Below are 20510 nucleotides of genomic sequence, written 5' to 3' on the forward strand. Positions count from 1 at the left end.
CATTGGATAGCTTAACGGTTGAAGCTAGTGCCAGCCTGTCTGCCCTGACCAACCTGCCCCTTCTTCTCAATGCCACAGGTTATTACAACGAGTTTCTTCCCCACCGCCTAACACCATCGCGCTGTTTATATGAGGACTGCCTCCACTTTCTGTCCTCGCACTGACAAGTTGTCGCTGCCGTGCGATACCGACCATGACACCTCTCGCCCCGCGCCCCCTCAGCGGCCGCCGGCCGTTCGAAAGGGCGCCGTCAGCCCGCGCGTGCGCGCTCCCCGCCCGCGGGAGGCGAGGGGGCGGAGCGCCCGCTGCCCGCCGCGCCCTGGCGCGGCGGCTGGGCGAGACGGAGGAACTACCCGTCCCGGCATGCCCCGCGCGGCCCGCGCCCCACGGCCGCGGCGAGCGGCCCGGCTGCACGGCACGCCGGGAGCTGTAGTTCTCTGGCGCTGGGTATTGTCTCTCCCCTTTCTCTGTCCGGGAACCCGACCGCCACCCCTGCCGGGTGAGTGCAGTGACTGACAGCTCCGCGCAGCCAGTGGCCGTGGCGCTGTGTGGCGGAGCCCCGGCGCCCGTCTCCTCGGTGACCGGGGAGCTGGTGCCTCAGTAGAGTAGCCGGAGTCCTGGGGGACGGAGGTGAGTGGGTCTAAGGGGGGGGCTCTCCCATCCCCCTCGCAGCCGAGCGCCTGGCCCGGGACGCCGCTCGGGGTGCGGCGGCGGCGGGGCAGCAGATGGGCGGTGTGAGGGGAGCTGAGGGGGGAGGGGAGCGCGGCGGAGGGAGCCGAGGGGGAGGGCAGCGCCCGCGCCGCCCCCTCTGCGCGCCCCTTGGGCTGCGGCGCTGGCCGCGACCCCTGGCGGGCAGCGCTGCGGGGTGCGGGGTCCCGGGGGTGCCCCGTGCCCTCCCCTCTGTTTTTACCGCTTGAGTTTTCAAACCGCCCCTGCGGGCTCAGGTGCCGCGTCTCTCCTCCCGCAGCTCCACCCTCCCGGCGAGCGGCTGCCCCGCGCACCGCTGCTGCGGGCGGGTAGCGGCGGCGCTGACCCCCGCCCCGCGGCCTGCGGGTCGCCGTGCCCCGCGGGCTGCCTCCGCGCCCCCGGGGCAGCGCCGGGTGCGGGACCCCCCCCCTCCCCACTGGGGCGGCGGGCCGCTGCAGCCGGGTCCCCTGTGCCGCCCCCCTGTGCCGCGGCGGGAGCTGGCCGTGCCCCGCCAAGCTCTTGCCTTTGACTGCGAACCGTGTCCAGCCTGTTCCCGACCGCTGTTATCCCTCAGCAGACCCCGCGTGTCGCTGCCTTCAGCTGGAAATGCTGCCCTTTTCCGCGGCGTCCCGGCAGTTTGGAACGTATTTGCAAGAAAAGGGGGGGGGGGGGGAACAAAATGCCAAACTACCAACAAAGCACCTTTTCACCTTCTTAAATACAGCAGATAAATTAATCTGCGTTGTAAACACATGACTGTTTATGTAGTGGCTTTAGAAAACTTTGTCCTTAGTCGCATGGGTCTTGTCAAGACAGAACAGCCAATGCGCCATTTGTGTTCCTTGCACTTTGTACGCTGGCTTCGGTGTGAGAAGAGTTTTTATTAACAACTATTTTCCAGCCTGCTGTTACTAATTAAAGTCAGTATTTTTTGAACGATCAAGCTAGGTATGCCTGTTTGTTTTCTGGCAAAGTGGTTGCTGCTTATTCAGGAAACATAATGGTATGTCTTGCCAATTGTGAATTGCTGATAAGATTTTTTTTAATTAAAATATTGTTTCAGCCCAAGTTCTCAAACAACTGGTAGCTGTCTTAGACAGGTTGTGCTGTTATATTTCTTGTGTAACTTGTCTGTAAACATGTACCACATTTGAATAGTGAGTGGAATTCAAATTTCATTAACTTCAGTTGTGCTTTGTAGTGACATCACTTGTGAAAGACAGTTCTGCCTTAACGAGTGGCATCCATGCTGAAAAGTTTTGCGGCACTTCAAGGTGTGTGTGTGTGCGGGATGAGGGAACAGGCTCTCTTCTCTGTGCACGCTTTATCCTCTTACACTCTCACTATTAAAAAAACACAGCGAAGCCAACCAGTTATCTGCTTTTAAAATAATAAGCAGTGCATTACCATGCATCCTGTTATGCTGAGTGTCAGGCTTTTTCAAAATGAACTGGTGATCAGTAATATAGTCTTAAACTTCATGCACCCTCACTGCTCTGTGTAACAAGGTTATAGTCTTAACATAGACTATAGCAGGAGTATGCCTTCTGTTTCTGTTCTTTTTGTTGCTATGAGTTAACAAGAGCAGAAGCAGGAAACAAACCACCTCTACCTTGAAAGTAAGCAAATAAGCATTATTTTCTCTTGAGCGTTTGAAAATGACATGAAAAGATAGCACTTACGCTAGGATGTGTAAAAACATTACATGAAGAAATGCAGTATTTCTGGGATAAACTACAGTTCAACTGTAACTGGTATTTCTGGGTGTTTTATACCCCCAAAATAATTGATTGAAATGGTAGACCAGAATGTGTGCTGGCAGAACGCTGGAGTGTTTCTTTTTGTTTTGCAGTTCTGTGACAAAGCTGATGTACTTGGACAAATTATGTTATTTCACATACTTGAACAACTTTTAATGTGTATGTTAGTGTTTCTGTCTGAAATGTCCTGTGAAATATTTCGTACTTATTAAACTGTATTTGTTTTGTGTCATATTACTAAGCTGTGTTGGAACAAATTTTGATGAATTTTCTGAAATGATAGTATTTTATATTTTTGATGTTCTCCAAATGATACTAGAAATTCTGTATTTTCAGTGTTTTTATTAAGTATATTGAAATGTTGCAAAACTCTTATTGAGATTTAGTTACTGTGCATTGCAAATTACTCTGCTTTCATAGGCCTGCTTTCTGCTATAAAATGCACATATACTCCTGACTAATAGTCACTGATGTATTCTGGTATTGTACAGACTTTTTTCTTTAAGACTTACTTAATCATGCTTAATGATAGCAGAAAGTCAAAGTAAGCTTGGCCATGGGTAGTATTGTGGTGTAACTGTTTTTCTGACCTGTTGTGTATGACTGAATGTAGTTTTGCTATCAAATTAGTAAAATTCAGTGCTGTAATTATACTAGTATATGATTGGTAGGCTCGTTAAGATTTGGTATTTAATTTGACCTGAAAATCAACAGCTCAAATAATTTTATCTTTGGTTAGTTGTGACTGTTATCACAGGTTATATAGGTCACTAACAATTGCATGTTTTGGTAAACATGCAGACGCCCACAAAGCAGCTAAAATGATGAATAATGTCTTTGTTTCACTGGAAGCACTATACATTTTGTAATTTATTACAGGAAGTGGATATTCAGACGTATGATTACTTTGAAACTGTGGAAGTTTGTGCCATTTTTGTACAACATCTCTTTAGCTTCAGGTGTTAAATCTGCAAAGAAATTAAAAAAAAAACTTAGACAATTAGGTAATTTGATAATTTAGTTCTGAACTAGTTTGTTAACAATTTGTGAGTTGTTCTTTGTTGGAATCTCTCTGGTTCTGAGAAACACTATTTCAGTAATTTTTCCATTTGCCTATCATGCCATTTTTGCAGTAAAACATATTTTAATGTTGAGGGTTCTTACAGAAGAGCTGCATTTGTCCTTTGTCATGCAGTTTCCTTTATAAATATAATAAGCTGTTATTTGTCATGGGTATGATTAGCACAAAAAGTGCACAATAATATTCAGCTACTGAGGGAGGGGAGAGATGGCTTTTACAGTGGATGTAATGCAGTTTTGTGGGGATTTTGTTTGTTTGTTTGTTGGTGTTTTTTTTTAAATATATATACACATTGATAGCAAAACACCCTTTAATGTTGAATTACTTCCTAACTTTACACTCACAAAACTACACAAATATATTAATAGCTAAAAGTCTTCACACCTCTGGGACTGCATCATTAGATAAAAGTAATGTATTAGCAGCCTGCTGTTTTGTTTTTATAGTGGTCAGGTTTGGGAATCATGTTCCCTTATCAGTAGTTATCATCTGGAATAAATGCTTGATGTGTAAGGGGCATAGATTATGAAGGCAAATAGATAAATTGACTTGCAAGTAGAGTTAGAAGGCCTGTCATAGCAAATGTGGAATCATGAGGTAAGACAGTGCTTCCCAAGAGCAGACTAAGTGTATTTTCATTGTGTGACTTTTATAGTTGCATTTAGGGTATTTTTTATAGATTAGAAAGATAACTGGAAAAATCTGTTTGTTTTTTTTTTTTATCAGGCTCTTCAACATTACAATATTGAGTCTTAAGTTTTTTTGGTAATGACTGCTTTTTATTATATTTTTTCATCAGAGTATTTATAATCTAATACTCTTTCAATTGTTTCCTTTCCTTTTGCAAGCTAGTAGCACAATTTTAGGTGCCAGTTGCTACAGTGCTTTGTGTTGACCTGGTTAGCAGCATGGTTTTGGAGGGTACCCAAGGGACACATTAGGCTATTCTCCAGACAATTGAGAACAAAATTATTCACTGTAAGACAAATTAAAACGTGTATGTATTCATGCTCCTAGATAGCAGGTTTTTATCTACTGTTGGGCATTTGTTGGTTCGGTTTTTTTTGGTTGGAGAACTATGTCTTGAAGTTATTATTTTCAGAAAGTACCAGACCTAGTTGGGGATAGCTGAATGCACAGTGATCTCTTGGTTCACAAGTTTAGCCTCATCAGGAAAAGGTCACTATGTTTAAGGCACAAGACTGGATGCAAGTTGACAGGGGTCTTTTACAGCAATGTGTGAGTTTGGTGAAATGTTTGCAGAGCACTTCTTATGTTATGATTTCCATTTAAAGGTTAAGTGTGACATTTCATTACTTCTTAAAGCTAAGTTTTTTGGGTTTTTTTCCTCAAATTATAGGGGAACTGTTGTTATTTAAGCTAGATAATTGCTATATTAAAACAATTTGCAAAAACCATACTACATTGAACAGTCACAGCTGCAGCATGGAGACATAAAAACCTGATGTCCCTCTGTTCAAAAAAAAATGCAAACTAAAAAACTCAAAGTACAGCCAAGTGGATGTCTTCTGGTATCTTGAAGGATGTCCTGTTTAGGATTTGGAAGGGTCCTAAGGGAATCACATCCTGTAGTTGAGTATTTAGCAGAATATTCAAGAAACAACAGTGATGTTTTTAAATTTGGTAATCGGACAGCTCATATATAGTTAGGTAGTTAAGACTTTGATCCTAAATTGTGTTTGATTTTTGTGTGTGTGTAGAATGTTTGAAGTTACGGTCTTTCTGTTTGGTCTATCCCAGGCAAAAATACTGTGAAAGTAGTGTGCTGTGGATTGCATCATGTTTTGAGTGTGGTTGGGGTTTTTTGTTATTTCTGTAGCTGAGAGCAGTTATCAGAAGGATTTCTTGGTCATTTTTCTTCCATGCAAGTAGGAGATTGGACACCACTAATTTAACACTTTAGATATGATGAATGTGTGTCTCTCCATGTGTGTATATATATTTATGTGTATTTATCTAAAAAGTTGCCCACATATACAAGATACCTGCTTTGAGTACCTTACACACTTTAAGTATGTTACAGTGTGACTGAGTTATGAATAAGCCTGTGGACCAGCTCAGAGCAGTAATTATTTTCAGATTAGTTCTCACTTAATCAGACTGAGTTTATTGCAATTGTATGTAGCTGTAGTCCTCCTGCTACTTCAGTCAGTCATCCTCCAGACCTGTGGAAGTAAAAGTTCATATGATGCAACAAGGGTATAGTTTCAAAAGTTGAACAAGTTGTCATTTCTATTCTTTGTGTTAAGACATTACTCATTTTAACCTGCTTAGTGGAGGAACCCTGTCTAAACCAATGGAATTTACCTGAGTATATAATTGGAACAACACATCCAGACTTCAGTGTCAACACCAAAATGTAATGAAATCTGCTATTTCTTGCTGTTCATATAAAGCTGCTTTATCTTAATTGTAAAGTCATGCTGAGATTAATACTGGCAGCATGTGGAGTTCCTTTTTTCTTCCTCTTTTTTTTTGAAATTTTAGGCTAAACTGAAACACGTTGAAGTTGGAATGACTGACTGAAATGCATTTTTTTTATACTGTTTGCTTTCTGACATTATTTTTGAGTAGATTGATTGGTGTAGCAAAGTAAATCTGATTTTGGATACCTTTGGTCTAATACATGATTGAATGGCCATTTGTTGTGTATGTAACTGAAATGTATGTGCAAAAGTTGAAGTTTGAGACACTTATTTTATTCTGCCTTTATAGTCACTCAGTGGAGAGATACAGGCAATTCTAGGGGTAACTTCTCTAACCTGTTTTACATGGATACATTTGGTACCTGTTTCTATACATGGAGTATAATGTGGGGTGGGCTGTAGCCAAATAGACACACTTGAGCTCTAATTTTTATGTTGCTGGGAAAGGACAGATGAGCTTCATCCAGGATTTTCACTGTGCTGTAAAATTTGGTGGTATTCTGGCAGTAATCCAGAAGTTAATTGAATAGTAGGTAGTGTCGTAGAGTTTGGGAAGATGTTACATGCTGTAGTATAAAAACACTGGCTGTACATCGGAAGACTTAGATTCTGTTCTTTGCTTTGCCATTCAGTTACTTTCTTATTTTGGACAGCCACTTTATTTGCATTTGCTACTGCTTTTTCATCAGTAAAATTAAGACTGTGGTACCTGTCCTTTTCAAATTGTTTTGAGTGTTGTGTTGACTCTCTAGCAGTAGTTTTTGGTAGAGTTCACTAGCAATGTTTCTGAACGCTAAAGGGAATACTGGGTGCTATAAAACGTGAAATATGACTGAGAATTAAAGTGTCCTTTTTTTTTTCTTTCTTTCTTTAGAGCTTCATCAGATGAAGAAGTGATACTCTTGAAACATGACAGGAAAAGAGACTAAATAAAAGTTTTCCTATTTCAGGAAAAAACCCCAAAATGTATAGACCAGGGGAAACGGTCAAACGTCGACTCAACATGCATGCCGCTTCTCGGATACGAAGCGTGGAAGTTGCTAGAGGAAGAGCAGGTTATGGGTTTACCCTTTCTGGACAAGCTCCTTGTGTTCTTAGTTGTGTTATGAAAGGAAGCCCTGCAGATTATGTTGGACTTAAAGCAGGAGATCAGATATTTGCAGTTAATGAAATCAATGTGAAAAAAGCCTCTCATGAAGATGTAGTGAAACTTATAGGAAAATGTTCTGGAGTCCTGCATATGGTCATTGCTGAAGGGATTAGTCATATGGATTCATGTTCAAGTGATGAAGAAGTTGGTTTTTATGATGGGAAGGGGTGGCTGAAACCCAAACCTGACTCTAAAGCTCTGGGTATAAACAGAGCAGAGAAAGTTGTTGAAGAAATGCAGTCCGGTGGCATTTTCAACATGATCTTTGAGAACCCTACTCTTTGTGCTGGTCATGCAGATAATTCTGCACCAAAACAAAGGTCGTTTTCAATTTCTGCTGGTACTAAATTTGAAACTGGCAATGAAAGTGTAAGCAATCCAAACCTGCTGTCAAGGGAAGAAATATCCAAAGTCCTGAATGATGATTCCGTTTTTAGAGTTGGACTAGAGAGTGTGGAAGACTTTGGATTAGATGCAAGCATTTTAAATGTTGCCATGATTGTAGGTTACCTAGGCTCGATTGAACTTCCTTCAACAACCTCAAATTTGGAAAATGAGAGCTTGCAGGCTATTCGTGGATGCATGAGACGTCTGCGAGCAGAACAAAAAATCCATTCACTAGTGATGATGAAGATAATGCATGACTGTATTCAACTCTGCAGTGACAAATCCGGTGTAGTGGCAGAATATCCTGCAGAGAAACTGGCATTCAGTGCTGTTTGCCCAGATGATAGAAGATTCTTTGGACTAGTTACAATGCAGACAAATGATGATGCAAGCTTTGCTCTGGAAGATGAAGGTGTTCTGAGGACATCTTGCCATGTTTTTATGGTGGATCCTGAACTATTTCACCATAAAATTCACCAGGGCATAGCAAGACGTTTTGGACTGGAATGTACAGCAGATCCAGACACAAATGGCTGTCTAGAGTTCCCAACGTCATCTCTACCTGTTCTTCAGTTTATTTCTGTCCTGTATAGGGATATGGGAGAATTGATTGAGGGAATGCGTGCAAGAGCTTTTCTTGATGGTGATGCAGATGCTCATCAGAATAATAGTACAAGCAGTAACAGTGATAGTGGAATTGGAAATTTTAACCAAGAAGAAAAGAATAATAGGGTTTTGGTGGTTGATTTAGGGAGCAATCCAAGTAAACACATTCCTAACAGCATGTGGGAAAATCCAGTAGGAAGGGGACAAAATCAGCCTGCTTCCCATTGGAATGGCTTCTGTCATGAACAAGAAGGAAACGTTCCTTTAGAAGTAATTCAGAATGATAAGTCCCAAAATGTAAGCAAACACCTAAGTCCTTCTGCTCGTATTGAAGTTCCCCTGGTTTCCTCCCGAAATTCAGTACCCCCATCAAAGAAAAATGCTGCAGGCATAGGCAATCAAAGGTGGTTGCCTGTGCATGTTTTACAAGAATGGCAGCATGGAAATGCTAGTGACCAGGAGTCCTACACTGATTCTACGGATGGCTGGTCAAGTGTTAACTGTGGAACTCTTCCCCCGCCAATGAGTAAGATTCCAGCTGACAGGTACAGAGTTGATGGCAGCTTTGGTCAGCCTCAGTTAAAATCTCATAAAAATGAATGGTCTAAGAAGATGTTTTGCATGCAGAACAAATTTGCCCCTCCACACAGTATCAGGAAGCCTAAAGAAGATAAAAAGGTAAGAATGTAATGATGCTGGCTCCTAAAAAACAAAAATGCATGCCCAACAGCCTATGGTATTTTTACACCATAATATTTGCACACTAAAATTTAAACATGTATTTTATCATTTACAAAATTTCAGATGAAGAAAATAATATAGTTCTTTCTCCTTCACTGAGGCTTTGCATATTCCTGTTTTAATTGACTGCAGCTCTGGAATTGTAAGTTTGTGGGAAGTGTTGTCTGTTAGAGCTTTCTCACATTTCTTCTGGTCTCTTCATTGTTTCCAAATGTTGCAGTGGCATTGCAATAAAAGGAGACATGACATTCTAGCAACTTCAGTTCCTTCTGACCTCCAGCAGCAAAAGAATGGAAACAGTCTGCATCTTCAGTCTGGTTCCTTTTTTATAGAAGGCTGGCTTGCAAATGGTATTATTTTAGTGATATCTATTTTTATAGAGATGTAGTCTAATCGTTAGTAAAAAACTTGTGTTATACACATTTAACTTTAACTGAGACAATATTTTTATAAAAATTTGCTCTGTCAAACGTTTCAATCCAAGTAGATTTAAACCTACGTCAAAGGATAATTGTTAGTGGTGAATATAGTGTCCACTGTTAAGTCACAAATCTGACATTCTGCCAGTAAACTGTAATTCAGATTTTATTCCAAATTCCTGCTTCATTTACTTGTTTTGTCTACTATTAGGCTTCTATAAACCACAGTGAGAAGATGTAAAAAGTGTGGGAGGGGTATCCAACATAATTATGTACCGTTTGCTTTGTCACATACAGGTTTTGCTGTTGAGGGAACTAATTTCATGTTGTTTATAGCTGGGATTCTAGTAAAGCGGAGGCCATTTGTGCTAAACTAAACGAGTTACTAGCACAGTTGTATCTAAAACGTGTCTTTCCCTGGAGTCGACAAACAACCTTAAACTCCAGAACAGTATTGAAGAAGCATTGTCCTTTCATGAGGAAGTATTGCTTATATGATTGATTCAACTGTCCATCATGCTATCCAAGTCTGCTTTTGAAAAAAATGTTTTTTTCACCTGGTTAAAAATATCCAACTGCTGCTGAAGTGGATTACAGTAGAGATTCATTAGTTGTTTCATACTGTTATAAACAATATCTTTGCATTGGTGTGACACTCAGGCATAGATGCATAGAGTTTTTGGGGATTAGAATCAAGAACTTCAGAAAATTTTGGTGTGGAAAGAGAAATTAATTTTTATTGCTTTTCTTGCACTGTGAAGCCAACAACTTTCTCATACATTCTTTTGTGTGCTTTTTGTGCTGAAAATGAAAAAATGAACTAGTATATATAATAGTATATTTTTAAGGTGAAGTGACTGCTGCAGGCAGCAATGTTTTCCAGACCCACAATAATGTAATAAATTTCAAGTCATCTTAAATAGGTGGTGATTCACACTTTTCAAAAACCAAATAGAAATTATCCAAATGGAAACGTTTCATGTGTAAACATTGCCCACCCAAACTACCTATCCATTAATTCTATCTGCTACTCTGAAGACTATGTGCTCCTTGTCTCTTTGCTGGTGGACCAGGGAAAAGGCCTTTTTATATGCAGCACCTGGTGCAGATGCATTTTGAATGTTGGTCCCAAGTGCTCCTTGGGAACTGGACCAGCTGCATGGGATGCTGTTGAAATTCCTTCAGAGTCTCTGCAACAAATTTATGTCTGCAGTGTTATTCATGGTAGTAATATGAATTCGATTTTTTTTTTCCCCTGGGAGATTTAAAACTGAAAATATTCCTGAAATGTTTGAAACTTTTATTTCATGGAAGTCAAGAATATGCCAATGAAAATCTCATAGACAATTTTACATTTTAAGATGGAAGATGTTCTATGTGTGGGTAAACAATAATAATATTTCACCTACTGTATCATTCAGATCAGTATACACCAGTATATATGTTCCAACACTAAATGTCTCAGTCTTCCCTTTTAAGTGTATTTACTAATAAAATAGGCATTCTCTTCTTCGATTAATAACAAATCTGTTTGCAAGTCTCATTTAAAATGTTCCTACGTGGCTTTAGCATTTAGTCTCCTCATTAAGGCTATAGAACCTCTTTTGCATTTTTATTTTGTTTTTCAGTATTATTGAAGGCTACTGAAACTGCTGAGAAAAGCTCATGGAAGTCTTGAAATCATTTGCAAGCATGAGTTGCAAGCACTTAGCATTATTCAGAGCAATTCATAAAGATGAAGTAGTACTATGTTCTTACCTTAAATCTTTAATGAAAAATAGTCAGGGGATGTCATTATTGATGAATGTACCTCTGTACTTCTTTAAGTACTGCAGAAATAGAGAAAATCTATGTTTTTGCATATTAGAGCACTAATTTGCTTTCATAAATAATGATAATTAGAAATTCAGACCCTCTTTTTGCTTTGTGTGAAGAGAAGAGGTAAGACTGTTAATTCTAAAACATTATTCAGATGGATTAGATGCTGGGTTCTGGAAAACTATGTGTCCTCAGCTTCCTGTGACCTTTTTAAGTGGTAAGGACTGATTTCACACAGCATGCTCAGACACATTCCAGTCATGGAATAAGTATATAAAATGGCCACGTGGGATTACATTAATACTTTTACAACCTAGTGGCTGAACGTAATGCTTCATTTAGCAGAGCAGTCCTTAAATTGCTTTTTAATTAAGGTGGGGGGTTTTGTCTTTTATGTTGATACTGAATGGTAATACATCCTACAAGTGGGAGTGTGTAGAAGACACCAGAGGGAGAAAAGGTTACCAAAGTAGAGTTTTTTGATGGACTCTGCACATCCATATTATGCATCGTCTTCCTTGGAGTTTTAAGTACATGCTGGGGAAAGGATGTGAGTTCCTGAATGCAATTCTGATCTAGCAGAACTGCTGTGCAGTTAAACAGATGATCACAACAAATGTAACTGAGCAAAATACACTGTTACTATACAGTGTTAGTGGTGGGTAAGAGGGTCATAAACTGATTTTATAGGTGCACTGATAAAACCTTTGTGAATGGTACAGAACATGATCAGATGTGAGAAAGCACTAGTGAACATACCTATTTAAAATTGCACTTTCAGAGCTGGACATGGGAAATGTTTCTTGTTGGTAGGAATAGGTATGGCCTTTCAGACTTAGGTTACAAGGAAGTAAACATGTTTTCTGAGTTTTGTTTTCCCTTTAATGATAAAGTTTTCAGCTTACAAATTAGAATTGTGGTTAATTTTGTAATAATTGGCAAAAACCCTTTAAAAATATTCTTTTCACCGCTACAAAGCATTTTAAAGGTCTGTATAAAGTGTGAATAGTTGAAAAATTTAGAAATGCCTAATTTGATTAAATGTTACTGGATAGCATGAGGTTTTTTTGTTTTGCTTTAGAATGTTGTAAGGAATTTATCCCTAAATCACTGAACTCATAAAATTGCTCTATTTTTCTGGGTTTTATTCTTTGGGTTTTAAAATGGTTGTTGTACATGGGAAGAGGAGAACTAAACCAGGGAAATTTTAGTTCTCTTCTATCTCTTCTGAGATTTACTGGAAGGTACGTACCTCTGGCCCTGTGCACCCTCTAAAATTACTTCCTGTACTGAACTTCACATTTCCCATATTTCTTAGAAGTTTCATGTGAACAGATTTCTTTTGAAGCATCTTAGGAGACATTTTGGGTCTTTGTCTTTTAGATCCTTGAATTCTGTAAGCCTTAGACCAAAACAAATAGTGGGAGGCCTGGTGATATTGCTGAAATTCACTGAAAAGGCAGATCGTGGAAACTAAGGTGGCTTTCAACCTCAGAATGACTAAGGAGATTTCTGGTGTCGAGAAGCTTCTAAATTGCTGTAAGACTCATAGTGGGTAGGCTAATGAGGTCAAGGAGCAGATCAAGAGTTATGTTTTCAGTGGGAATGGAATAATTCCTGCTTTTTTGTTTGTTACTCCTTTTGTGCTCTACTGACTTAGCTGTTGCATTATTTCCATCTTCTTCAGCACTCCAAGTTCCAGTCACTTACCTACTCTGCCTTTTGCATGATTTTGGGTTACGCAAAAGAAAAGCACCATAAACAATATGAAAACATCAGGGGATGTTAGGATTGGCAAGGAACTTGAGAAATTGCTGCACAGGGAAGCATTTCTTTCCCTCTAGACTAAATGAATATAATACATTTGATTTTGCTCAGCCCTCACTCTCTGTTTTTGGGCTAGTGCCTGGCCAAAAATATGTCTACCCATTACTGTTTTAAATTGTCTTACTGGGAAAATACTCCTTTTTCCACTGGAAAGCTTTGTAACAGTCTGTTTAGTCTTTGAGTTTACTCTCCATGAGGGTAGAATCCTAGGCACTGATGTCTCGTCATTCTTTTTGTAGAAAGAAAGTCTGTTTTTGTATTGTGGAGGCAAGTACAACATTTAAGATCACAAGAGAGAGGTTTTACAACCTGACCTTAATAACTAGTATTTGGGTACTAGGTTTATTCCAAAAGAATATGACAACAGTAAATTACAAGGTAATTAAAAAGCCTTTTAAAATTTTGAGTATTGATTTTTAGAAACCCTTTTCTGTTTCACATTTGTTTTAGGACTTCTATCTTGACCATACTATTGCTTGCGCTCATGAAGTGTGAATTTGTAAACGGATCCTATTTGTAGACCTTAGAGGAAGAAAAAAATATATCATCTCATTGTCTTAGACTCACTGGACAATAGTATTGCAAATACGTTTTTGTTTTTAAACCAAAAGTCAGCTGCTTTGTAACCTTCATGACTTAAGCTATTGAAAATATTGTAAAAATGTAGAAGAGAGAAGACAGGTAAGCAATACTGAGGGGTTCATTAACGCATGTTTCCTTGGTGATATATTTTCTGGTTTACTGTAATTGTTACTCTGTTTTCATCAGAAGTTTAACTGTAACTAGTTCAGAGTTGTCCTTGTTTCCAAAGCAAGTACTACTGAAAAATATACACTGTTCAAGTTAAAAATGGAATAGTTTTTTTGTGAAAATTTGTAATTTGCTTCAAATCCAAGAATTGCATTTTTTAATGTTGGTAACTGAAAGGCAGATATTTTAGATGCAAAGACAATGTTGGCAAAGCTGTGTGGTTCCCATATTTGTTTTTTGTTGTATAATTACATGTTTTTTTCCCTTTCCTCTGCAATTCTGTTTGATCACTAGCTTAAATTGTTCCACCCCAGCTGTTTATAAAGCAGAATTAATGGCAGCTGGATTGCTATTCTTACACTGTGCAATTTAATGTGAACCTTTGGAATTACAGGCTTTGATCTGATTTGAGATGTACGTATATACCTTCAAGAGAACTCAACTGAAATCTGAAACATCAAGCTAGATCTTGAGAATGTGCTAATGTGAATTAATCTGGAAAGAGGCATTTATATGAAACCGGTCCTCTGATACATTTCCTATGAGAAAATGAAAAGCAATTAAGCGTTCAGTAATTTAATTCAGCCTTTTCATATGATTGTAATCTTCTAAAATTTTAAAAGGTGGTCAGTTCTAGGATCTTTAAAAATGTATAAAAAGCCAAAATAATGGTGGGTGTTTTTCTCTGAAAAAGAAATTACGTAAAATCTGGAAAGTAAATGATTGTAGAGCAATGCTGACTTTGTGAAATTTTCTCATTTCAAATTTACGTGCTAGGGATTTAGATTTTTTCATTATACCTGAATTTAAATGTTTTCTAGATCAAGTGTAGGTTTGGACTGCAATTAACATCATGAAAATTAAGAGGAGATGCTGGCATCGTAAGTATTTCTGAGCTAGTTTTGAGTTGCAAAATCATAGAAGAATGTAGCACCTTGAGAAACAAAAGTCATAATAAAGTAGTGTCGAGAAAAATAATTAGCACAGAATGAGTTGAAATAATAAAAATGGCTCTATTTTAAGTTTTAAATGTAGAAGCTTTGAGATAGAAGATTATAACATTATTGTCTGAGCTTTCAGTTATACAAAGATAGACCCCAATTCCTTGCAGTTGAGAAGATGTAGAGAAAAAAAGGAGTGTAAAAGAGCAGTTCTTCACTCTAGAAGAAATACATCAGTATGGAATCAAAGGTCTTTGATTAACAAAGATAAATATGGAATTGCTAAAACTTGCCTGAAGTATCTAAACATAAACATGGAAAAATGAAGCCTCAAGAGAAAGACTTGAAAATAAATCCCATCAATAAAATTGCCATTAAGACATCAGAAAGTTGCAAAGATAGTACTAGAGGAGGATTTTCTGCATCATCCAACCAAATTTTAGGTCTTTTAGGCAGTCATGTATTGTCATGCCTCCCATACATTTAGCAGCTGTACCTTGAAAAAAAATGTGTTTGCACCCAGCCTTCTACAGAAATGTATTACATTTCTATTACAATGTTAGACACTTGTTTTGATTTTTCCAGTATGAAATCTAGTCATGGGCACCTTATACTCATTTCCTCTGCTGCTAGTGACTCCTTTAGTGAATTTGAGTCTTTTTTTCAGTGTTTACCTTTTTGTTCTCTTTTGGCTTTAATTTTGTTTGATGTAAAGCAGTTAGTCTTTCAGTCTTCTGGGAAGTAAGGTTTTCATTCTCTGGATAACTTTAGTAGCTCTTTCAGTAAGTATTCTAGTTTAAATTCTTTCTTGGAGCTGAGTGGCCAAAATTTTATGCTGATTTCCTGGTCAAGCTTTTGTGTAATTGTAATATACAATTACAGATACAAAAATAATACAAAAATATACAAAAATATATTTTCCTGTCTCTATTGCCAGTAACTTCCCAAAATACCTCTTAACATATTACTTTTTGCATAGCACATAGCACTGATGGTTAATACTTCTTTTGTAATCAATCAGTAAAAACATCCATATATATATATCAAATGAGATATCCAATATTGAGGTCAATATTCTGTTTTGGATACCATCCAGGAGCAGCTGCTTAGAGGAATCCTAGAAGAACAGTGAAAAAAATCTCCTAATTTGCAGCAGCATGTGGTTTAGAGACTTTCCTCTGGTAGAGGCACTATCCATCCATATCATTGTGTGTAATAACCTTTGTTCTTGAATTTGTTTTTTCTTAAACTCAGTTGTACTTCTGGCATTCCTGGTATCACTTGACGTATATTCTGCAGTTTAATAGCATGGAAAGAAAACAGTACATAATTGTTACTTCTATATAGTTTCATTTCATACCTGCTAATATTTGCCATAAGAAATACTGAACAATCTTACTGTCTATTTTCTCTTAGGCATTTTATTTTGTTTTAAACCTCAACCACCAGTCACCTACTTTCCAAACAGAAGTCAGCTTAGTCTCCTCCCATGCAAAAGTTTTTTGTAATTTTAGTCTTTCTCCCTTAGTTATGCTATATTACTTTTGGTATGGGTTGACCAGTATTATAAGCAGTGGGCAGGCAATGTAGTCATAAAACTTATTTCTTGATTTCTTTCACTTTTCTCATGAATCTTCATTTGCCTTTTTGATTGTTACTGATTATTGGGCCATACTGACTTAATGTTCCCAGCTAATGCTTACCTAATGTTCAAGATGATTTCGAGCCACTTGTTATGTGTGTACTTGTAATTTTCTCCACGTTTTCCTCTAGTGTACTCGGATCTTTCTGTTCCTCTGCAATTTCCAATTAATAGGCTTCCAACTCATAAAGGATACTGTTATCTTGTTATACTGAGAAAATGATTTTACTATTCCATCTGCATTAATGCCATCAGCATGTGTGCTTTTTTGTTTGAAAAGGGATTAGGCTAGTACTGAAATGTAGGCGGTCAGTGTTTTGTGCTTATTATCCTTAGTACAGGAGACAAGCAATAAATTTCATTTACTTGGATGTCCAGTGTGACAGGACAGCCTATTTTCTGTGTCTTCCCAGAGTGCACAGAGATCTTACATGAAATTTTACATCATTCTTTATTATATTATGGGCCGAACTGCCATTAAAAATGCCCCTGTAACGGTTGGAAGGCAGTGAAATGATTAATAAAGAGGTATTCTTAAAAGTGACCAGATCCATTGACCAGTAATGGTGAGTGATACCATTTGAATCCATTGTCATACTGGTGCCAAAAAAAAAAAATATAAATCATTACAGGAATTAAAGGCTGTGGAAAAGCTGTCAGTAAAGTTTGAATGATGCTAGACCTCCCCCACCTAGTCCAGTTTTCTGAGGTGATACCAATCCATGATGATGGCAGCAGTGTGGGGCAGCCTGGAGGGTGTTACTTAATTCTTTTTTGTTCTATAGCATATGGAGCCCTCTCTTATCAGCATGCCTTCTGTACCTCAGGACTTACTGCTTCTGTTCCTGCTATGGTCCAGGGGACTGGACCACAGCAAACTCTTTCCCATTTCCTTCCCAGATTCTTTTATCTCTTTCAGGTACGAGAGGCCCTAACCCAGCGTACCCGGTATTTCAATCCATCCCATTCTCAGGCCCCACAGACCCTCACTTTACAAGTCCTGCAAGTCTGTGCTGTCAGTTTTTGGGTGGAGGAGCGTGTGACACTGGCTGATAGGATGAGGGGCAAAGGGAGGTGGTGGCCTACAGTCTGACTGCATTGCTTCAGCTTCAGGGTGGTCGCTCTGCTAACAGGACCCATAATCCGAAGAATGGGCACTTGGGGATGGTAGTGGACAACAGAGGAAGATTAAGCCAAGTGGTCCAGAGGAGGATTTGAGACTAATGTTGATGAAAATATTTGTATCAGCTGCTTTGTTCTACAATCCTCCAAGGCTTTCACTGTTTTTTGAGATTTTGTGCACCATGTTGGTATTACTGTAGCATCCCTGTTTCCCATCCCTTTTCAGAAAGGTCTAAATTAGGAGCTTTCTTTCTGAAGTCTTAAGCTGGCGTTTTTGTAAAGATGAACTGCTGCTCCAGCTTCAATAGCTGGTAATAGGAGTAGAACACATTAAAATTTGAGATTTTATAGTTAGTATGATTAAGCTCTGTGACACATAGAACATAGCAAATTCTGTATCTAGTTGAGCTTCTTAAACTGAGGCCTTTTAAATTGGTGCTGTTATTTTTTTTCTCCTTTGAGATAAAATCTGTGAATATAAGCACCCTCCTTCTGTTATGTGCTTTTTAGAGGCAATTAATCAGAAATGAGTACTCAAATTGACACTTTTCGTACAGGTGCTCATAGTCAGAGCTTTTGTTAAAAGAATCTAATTTATTAGGACTTTCTAGTGTAGGGAGATGCTTACCTGGGAAATTGACTTCTGGTTTTATATAGTTCCTGTGTATGTTCCACCTGCTCTTATATAGAACCTGCTTGACAGAAACAATTTCTATCAAAATTACTACATACCAGTAACTATATTTTTGTTGTAGAGCTCTTATAACTTTGTTCATGGCGTTCAATTACTTATGCTTTTTTCCTCAAATATTTAAAAAAAAAAATCACTCAGATGCCTCTGAATTGTGTGAGATTGGCTTTCATTGTGAAACAGTTTTGAAAGCATCCTTCTGTAAATGTAGATGATCAGGCTTGTTAGTGGTGTTTTTAACCTTTTAGATTAGCTCCTCTTCTTATAGTTTACCTTTCCCTCTTCCTGGTCTTCCACACCGCAGCCAAAATCTCTGTCCTGTAAGATTTAGCCCTTTTAGTTTCCCCTCAAGGTCACAAACTGTTTTCTCCATGAAAAGATTAAAATTGCTAGATGTTGTAAAGCTGGCCTAAGCCTCACTGTTTTTCTTTCTCCTTTTTTCCTCCTTTTTTTGGATTAATTGTTGCCAGCTGCCTGTATTTTGTCACTGTCCGGGAGGCTTGAACACCTAGTAAAAATCTCCCACTTCCTTACCCTCTTGTACACCAAAAGCTGCCAGTGCCCTTTCCTTGCTACCTCCTTTCTGCTCCTCCAGCTTTTAAACTGTTGTACCAGAGGAGAGGAATCTTATTGTTTTATTAGTTATATCCACATATTTGGATGAGAGGACAATACCACATCTAACTGTAGGAAGACACAAAGACTGTGTAATACAAAATGGGAAATTTCGGGTTGTTATGTGTGACAGTTTGTTAAAAAGTTACAGTGCTTGGTAAGTGCATTTGCAAGAATACGAAAGGGCATGATACAGCTCATGCTATAGCTGGTAATTCCTTTAAGCTAATTGAAGATGTTTTCTAAAGGTGTTTGGTTGCTTTGGGTTCTGAATAATTGATAGTTTCATGAACTTGCTTCTGTGCACTCAAGCTCCAGGCTTAGAGTATCGTATTGACTATCATAGTTTCACATTGCATTTCTTTGGTAGTACTAAGAGTTCCTGTCACTCTCAGGCCAAAGCTGGCAAGGAGAGTCATCGGTTGTGTTGGCATGACTGTGGATCTGTGTTAGAAACAGGATTATTTCATGTTGTAAACCATAGTTTATTGTTAGTGGAGAGGAGGGGGGCAGCCTGCTGCAACTTGGGAGCTGGTGTGAATGGTCAGAGGTACATGCAAAGTCCTTAAGCTAGCATAGCTGCTGAAAATAATGTTATATAGAACTGCTGCCTAACCTGTTTATCAGTTAAAATTACTTCTAAGATTCCATCCTTTTTCTATCTGTCTTTGAAGAGCTAAATTTGTGCAGGTCACCTTTAACTGGATAATTTTTGTTCCTTCTGTCGGCAGTCTGACACGAGTCGTGCTTCTTCACTCCCTCTGTCTTGTTAACATACAAAATACATTTCCCACTTTCTCATTTGTACTTTCCTTGTACACATTTCTTGTTATCAGACAGAAACTGTTCTTACTTGGACACATTCACAAACTGCTGCTGTATCAATCCTTCTCTGGTGACTTTTGTTTTTAATGCTTTTCCTGTCAAAGTGGATTAGGAGGTAGCTCATCCACAAGACCAAATAAGCAGGTTCAAAATTAAATTAAAACCCCTGTATTTGAAAGGAAAGAAAGACTATAGTTTGGTCAGTGATTGTTGCTTATTTCAGGGGAGTGTATTTGCACTTGCCATTTCCTGTTAGCCTAAGGAAAAGGGGTGATCTAGTCATATACTAAAAAAAATAATTATGCAGACCCATTCATTGTCCTGCTTTTCCTCTTATGATTAAACATTTAACTGGTATTTCAGTCCATGCTAGTTCATAATTTTTACTTTGTTACACGAATAGAAAAAGGAATGGATTTTTTTTAGAGCATCAGTGTCTTAATTCCTTTAATCTTTGTTGGTTTTCCTCTCCATCTGCCAAACTATGACAGGGTAAAGGCTTTTAGAGATAAGTTCTTTTGTACTTTGACCATAATAGTAGTAGCAGGGTTATAAGTGTCTGCATTGCAAGACACAGAGGATGTATTGCTGTAGGACATGCTTTTCACTAATCAACTTGTTTCACAAATTTCTGTGCCTTTCTGTTTGTTTCTGGATTCCTAAAATGAAGATACTTGGTGAACTATCGGATGGATGTTTTAATTTCTAATACTGTCCTGTGATAGGATTTCATTGATTTTCTTGAATATCTAGATATTTTTAGAGTTTTCTGTTACAGATTCAGCAAGACAGTGTTTCTGGAAGAGAATCTTGAAGATAGGATAGTAAATAGTTCTAGGGTTTATAGGCAATCTGTATTTAAAAAAAAACATAGACCAGTGTTCATGTAGCAAATTTCAGTGATTTAATTTGGCAGCTAACAGTGAATGAAACAGCGGGTTTTTTTGTCATACAGTGTACCATTTTGAATTTTTTTAGGTTCATTTAATGTTTTTTAATAT

General features: G+C 38.6%; 1 protein-coding gene across 4 annotated transcripts in view; it reads left to right on the forward strand.

Moving 5' to 3' along the window:
- Positions 1 to 490: 490 nt before the first annotated feature.
- The window catches only part of RGS12 (regulator of G protein signaling 12), an 87430-nt gene continuing 67410 nt past the window's right edge, over positions 491 to 20510 (forward strand). For 3 of the 4 annotated variants that reach the window (XM_005229811.4, XM_027790838.2, XM_027790843.2), the window contains exons 1-2: positions 492 to 630; positions 6850 to 8796. In XM_005229811.4, coding sequence (XP_005229868.1) covers positions 6940 to 8796 — 1857 coding nt within the window. In that variant the 5' untranslated portion in view covers positions 492 to 630; positions 6850 to 6939. Of the gene's footprint in view, positions 631 to 6849; positions 8797 to 20510 lie in introns of all 4 variants that reach the window. The other variant, XM_027790844.2, reaches the window with a different exon arrangement.

Source organism: Falco peregrinus, chromosome 2 (genome assembly GCF_023634155.1).
Source record: "Falco peregrinus isolate bFalPer1 chromosome 2, bFalPer1.pri, whole genome shotgun sequence".
In the NCBI taxonomy this organism is placed as follows: domain Eukaryota; kingdom Metazoa; phylum Chordata; class Aves; order Falconiformes; family Falconidae; genus Falco; species Falco peregrinus.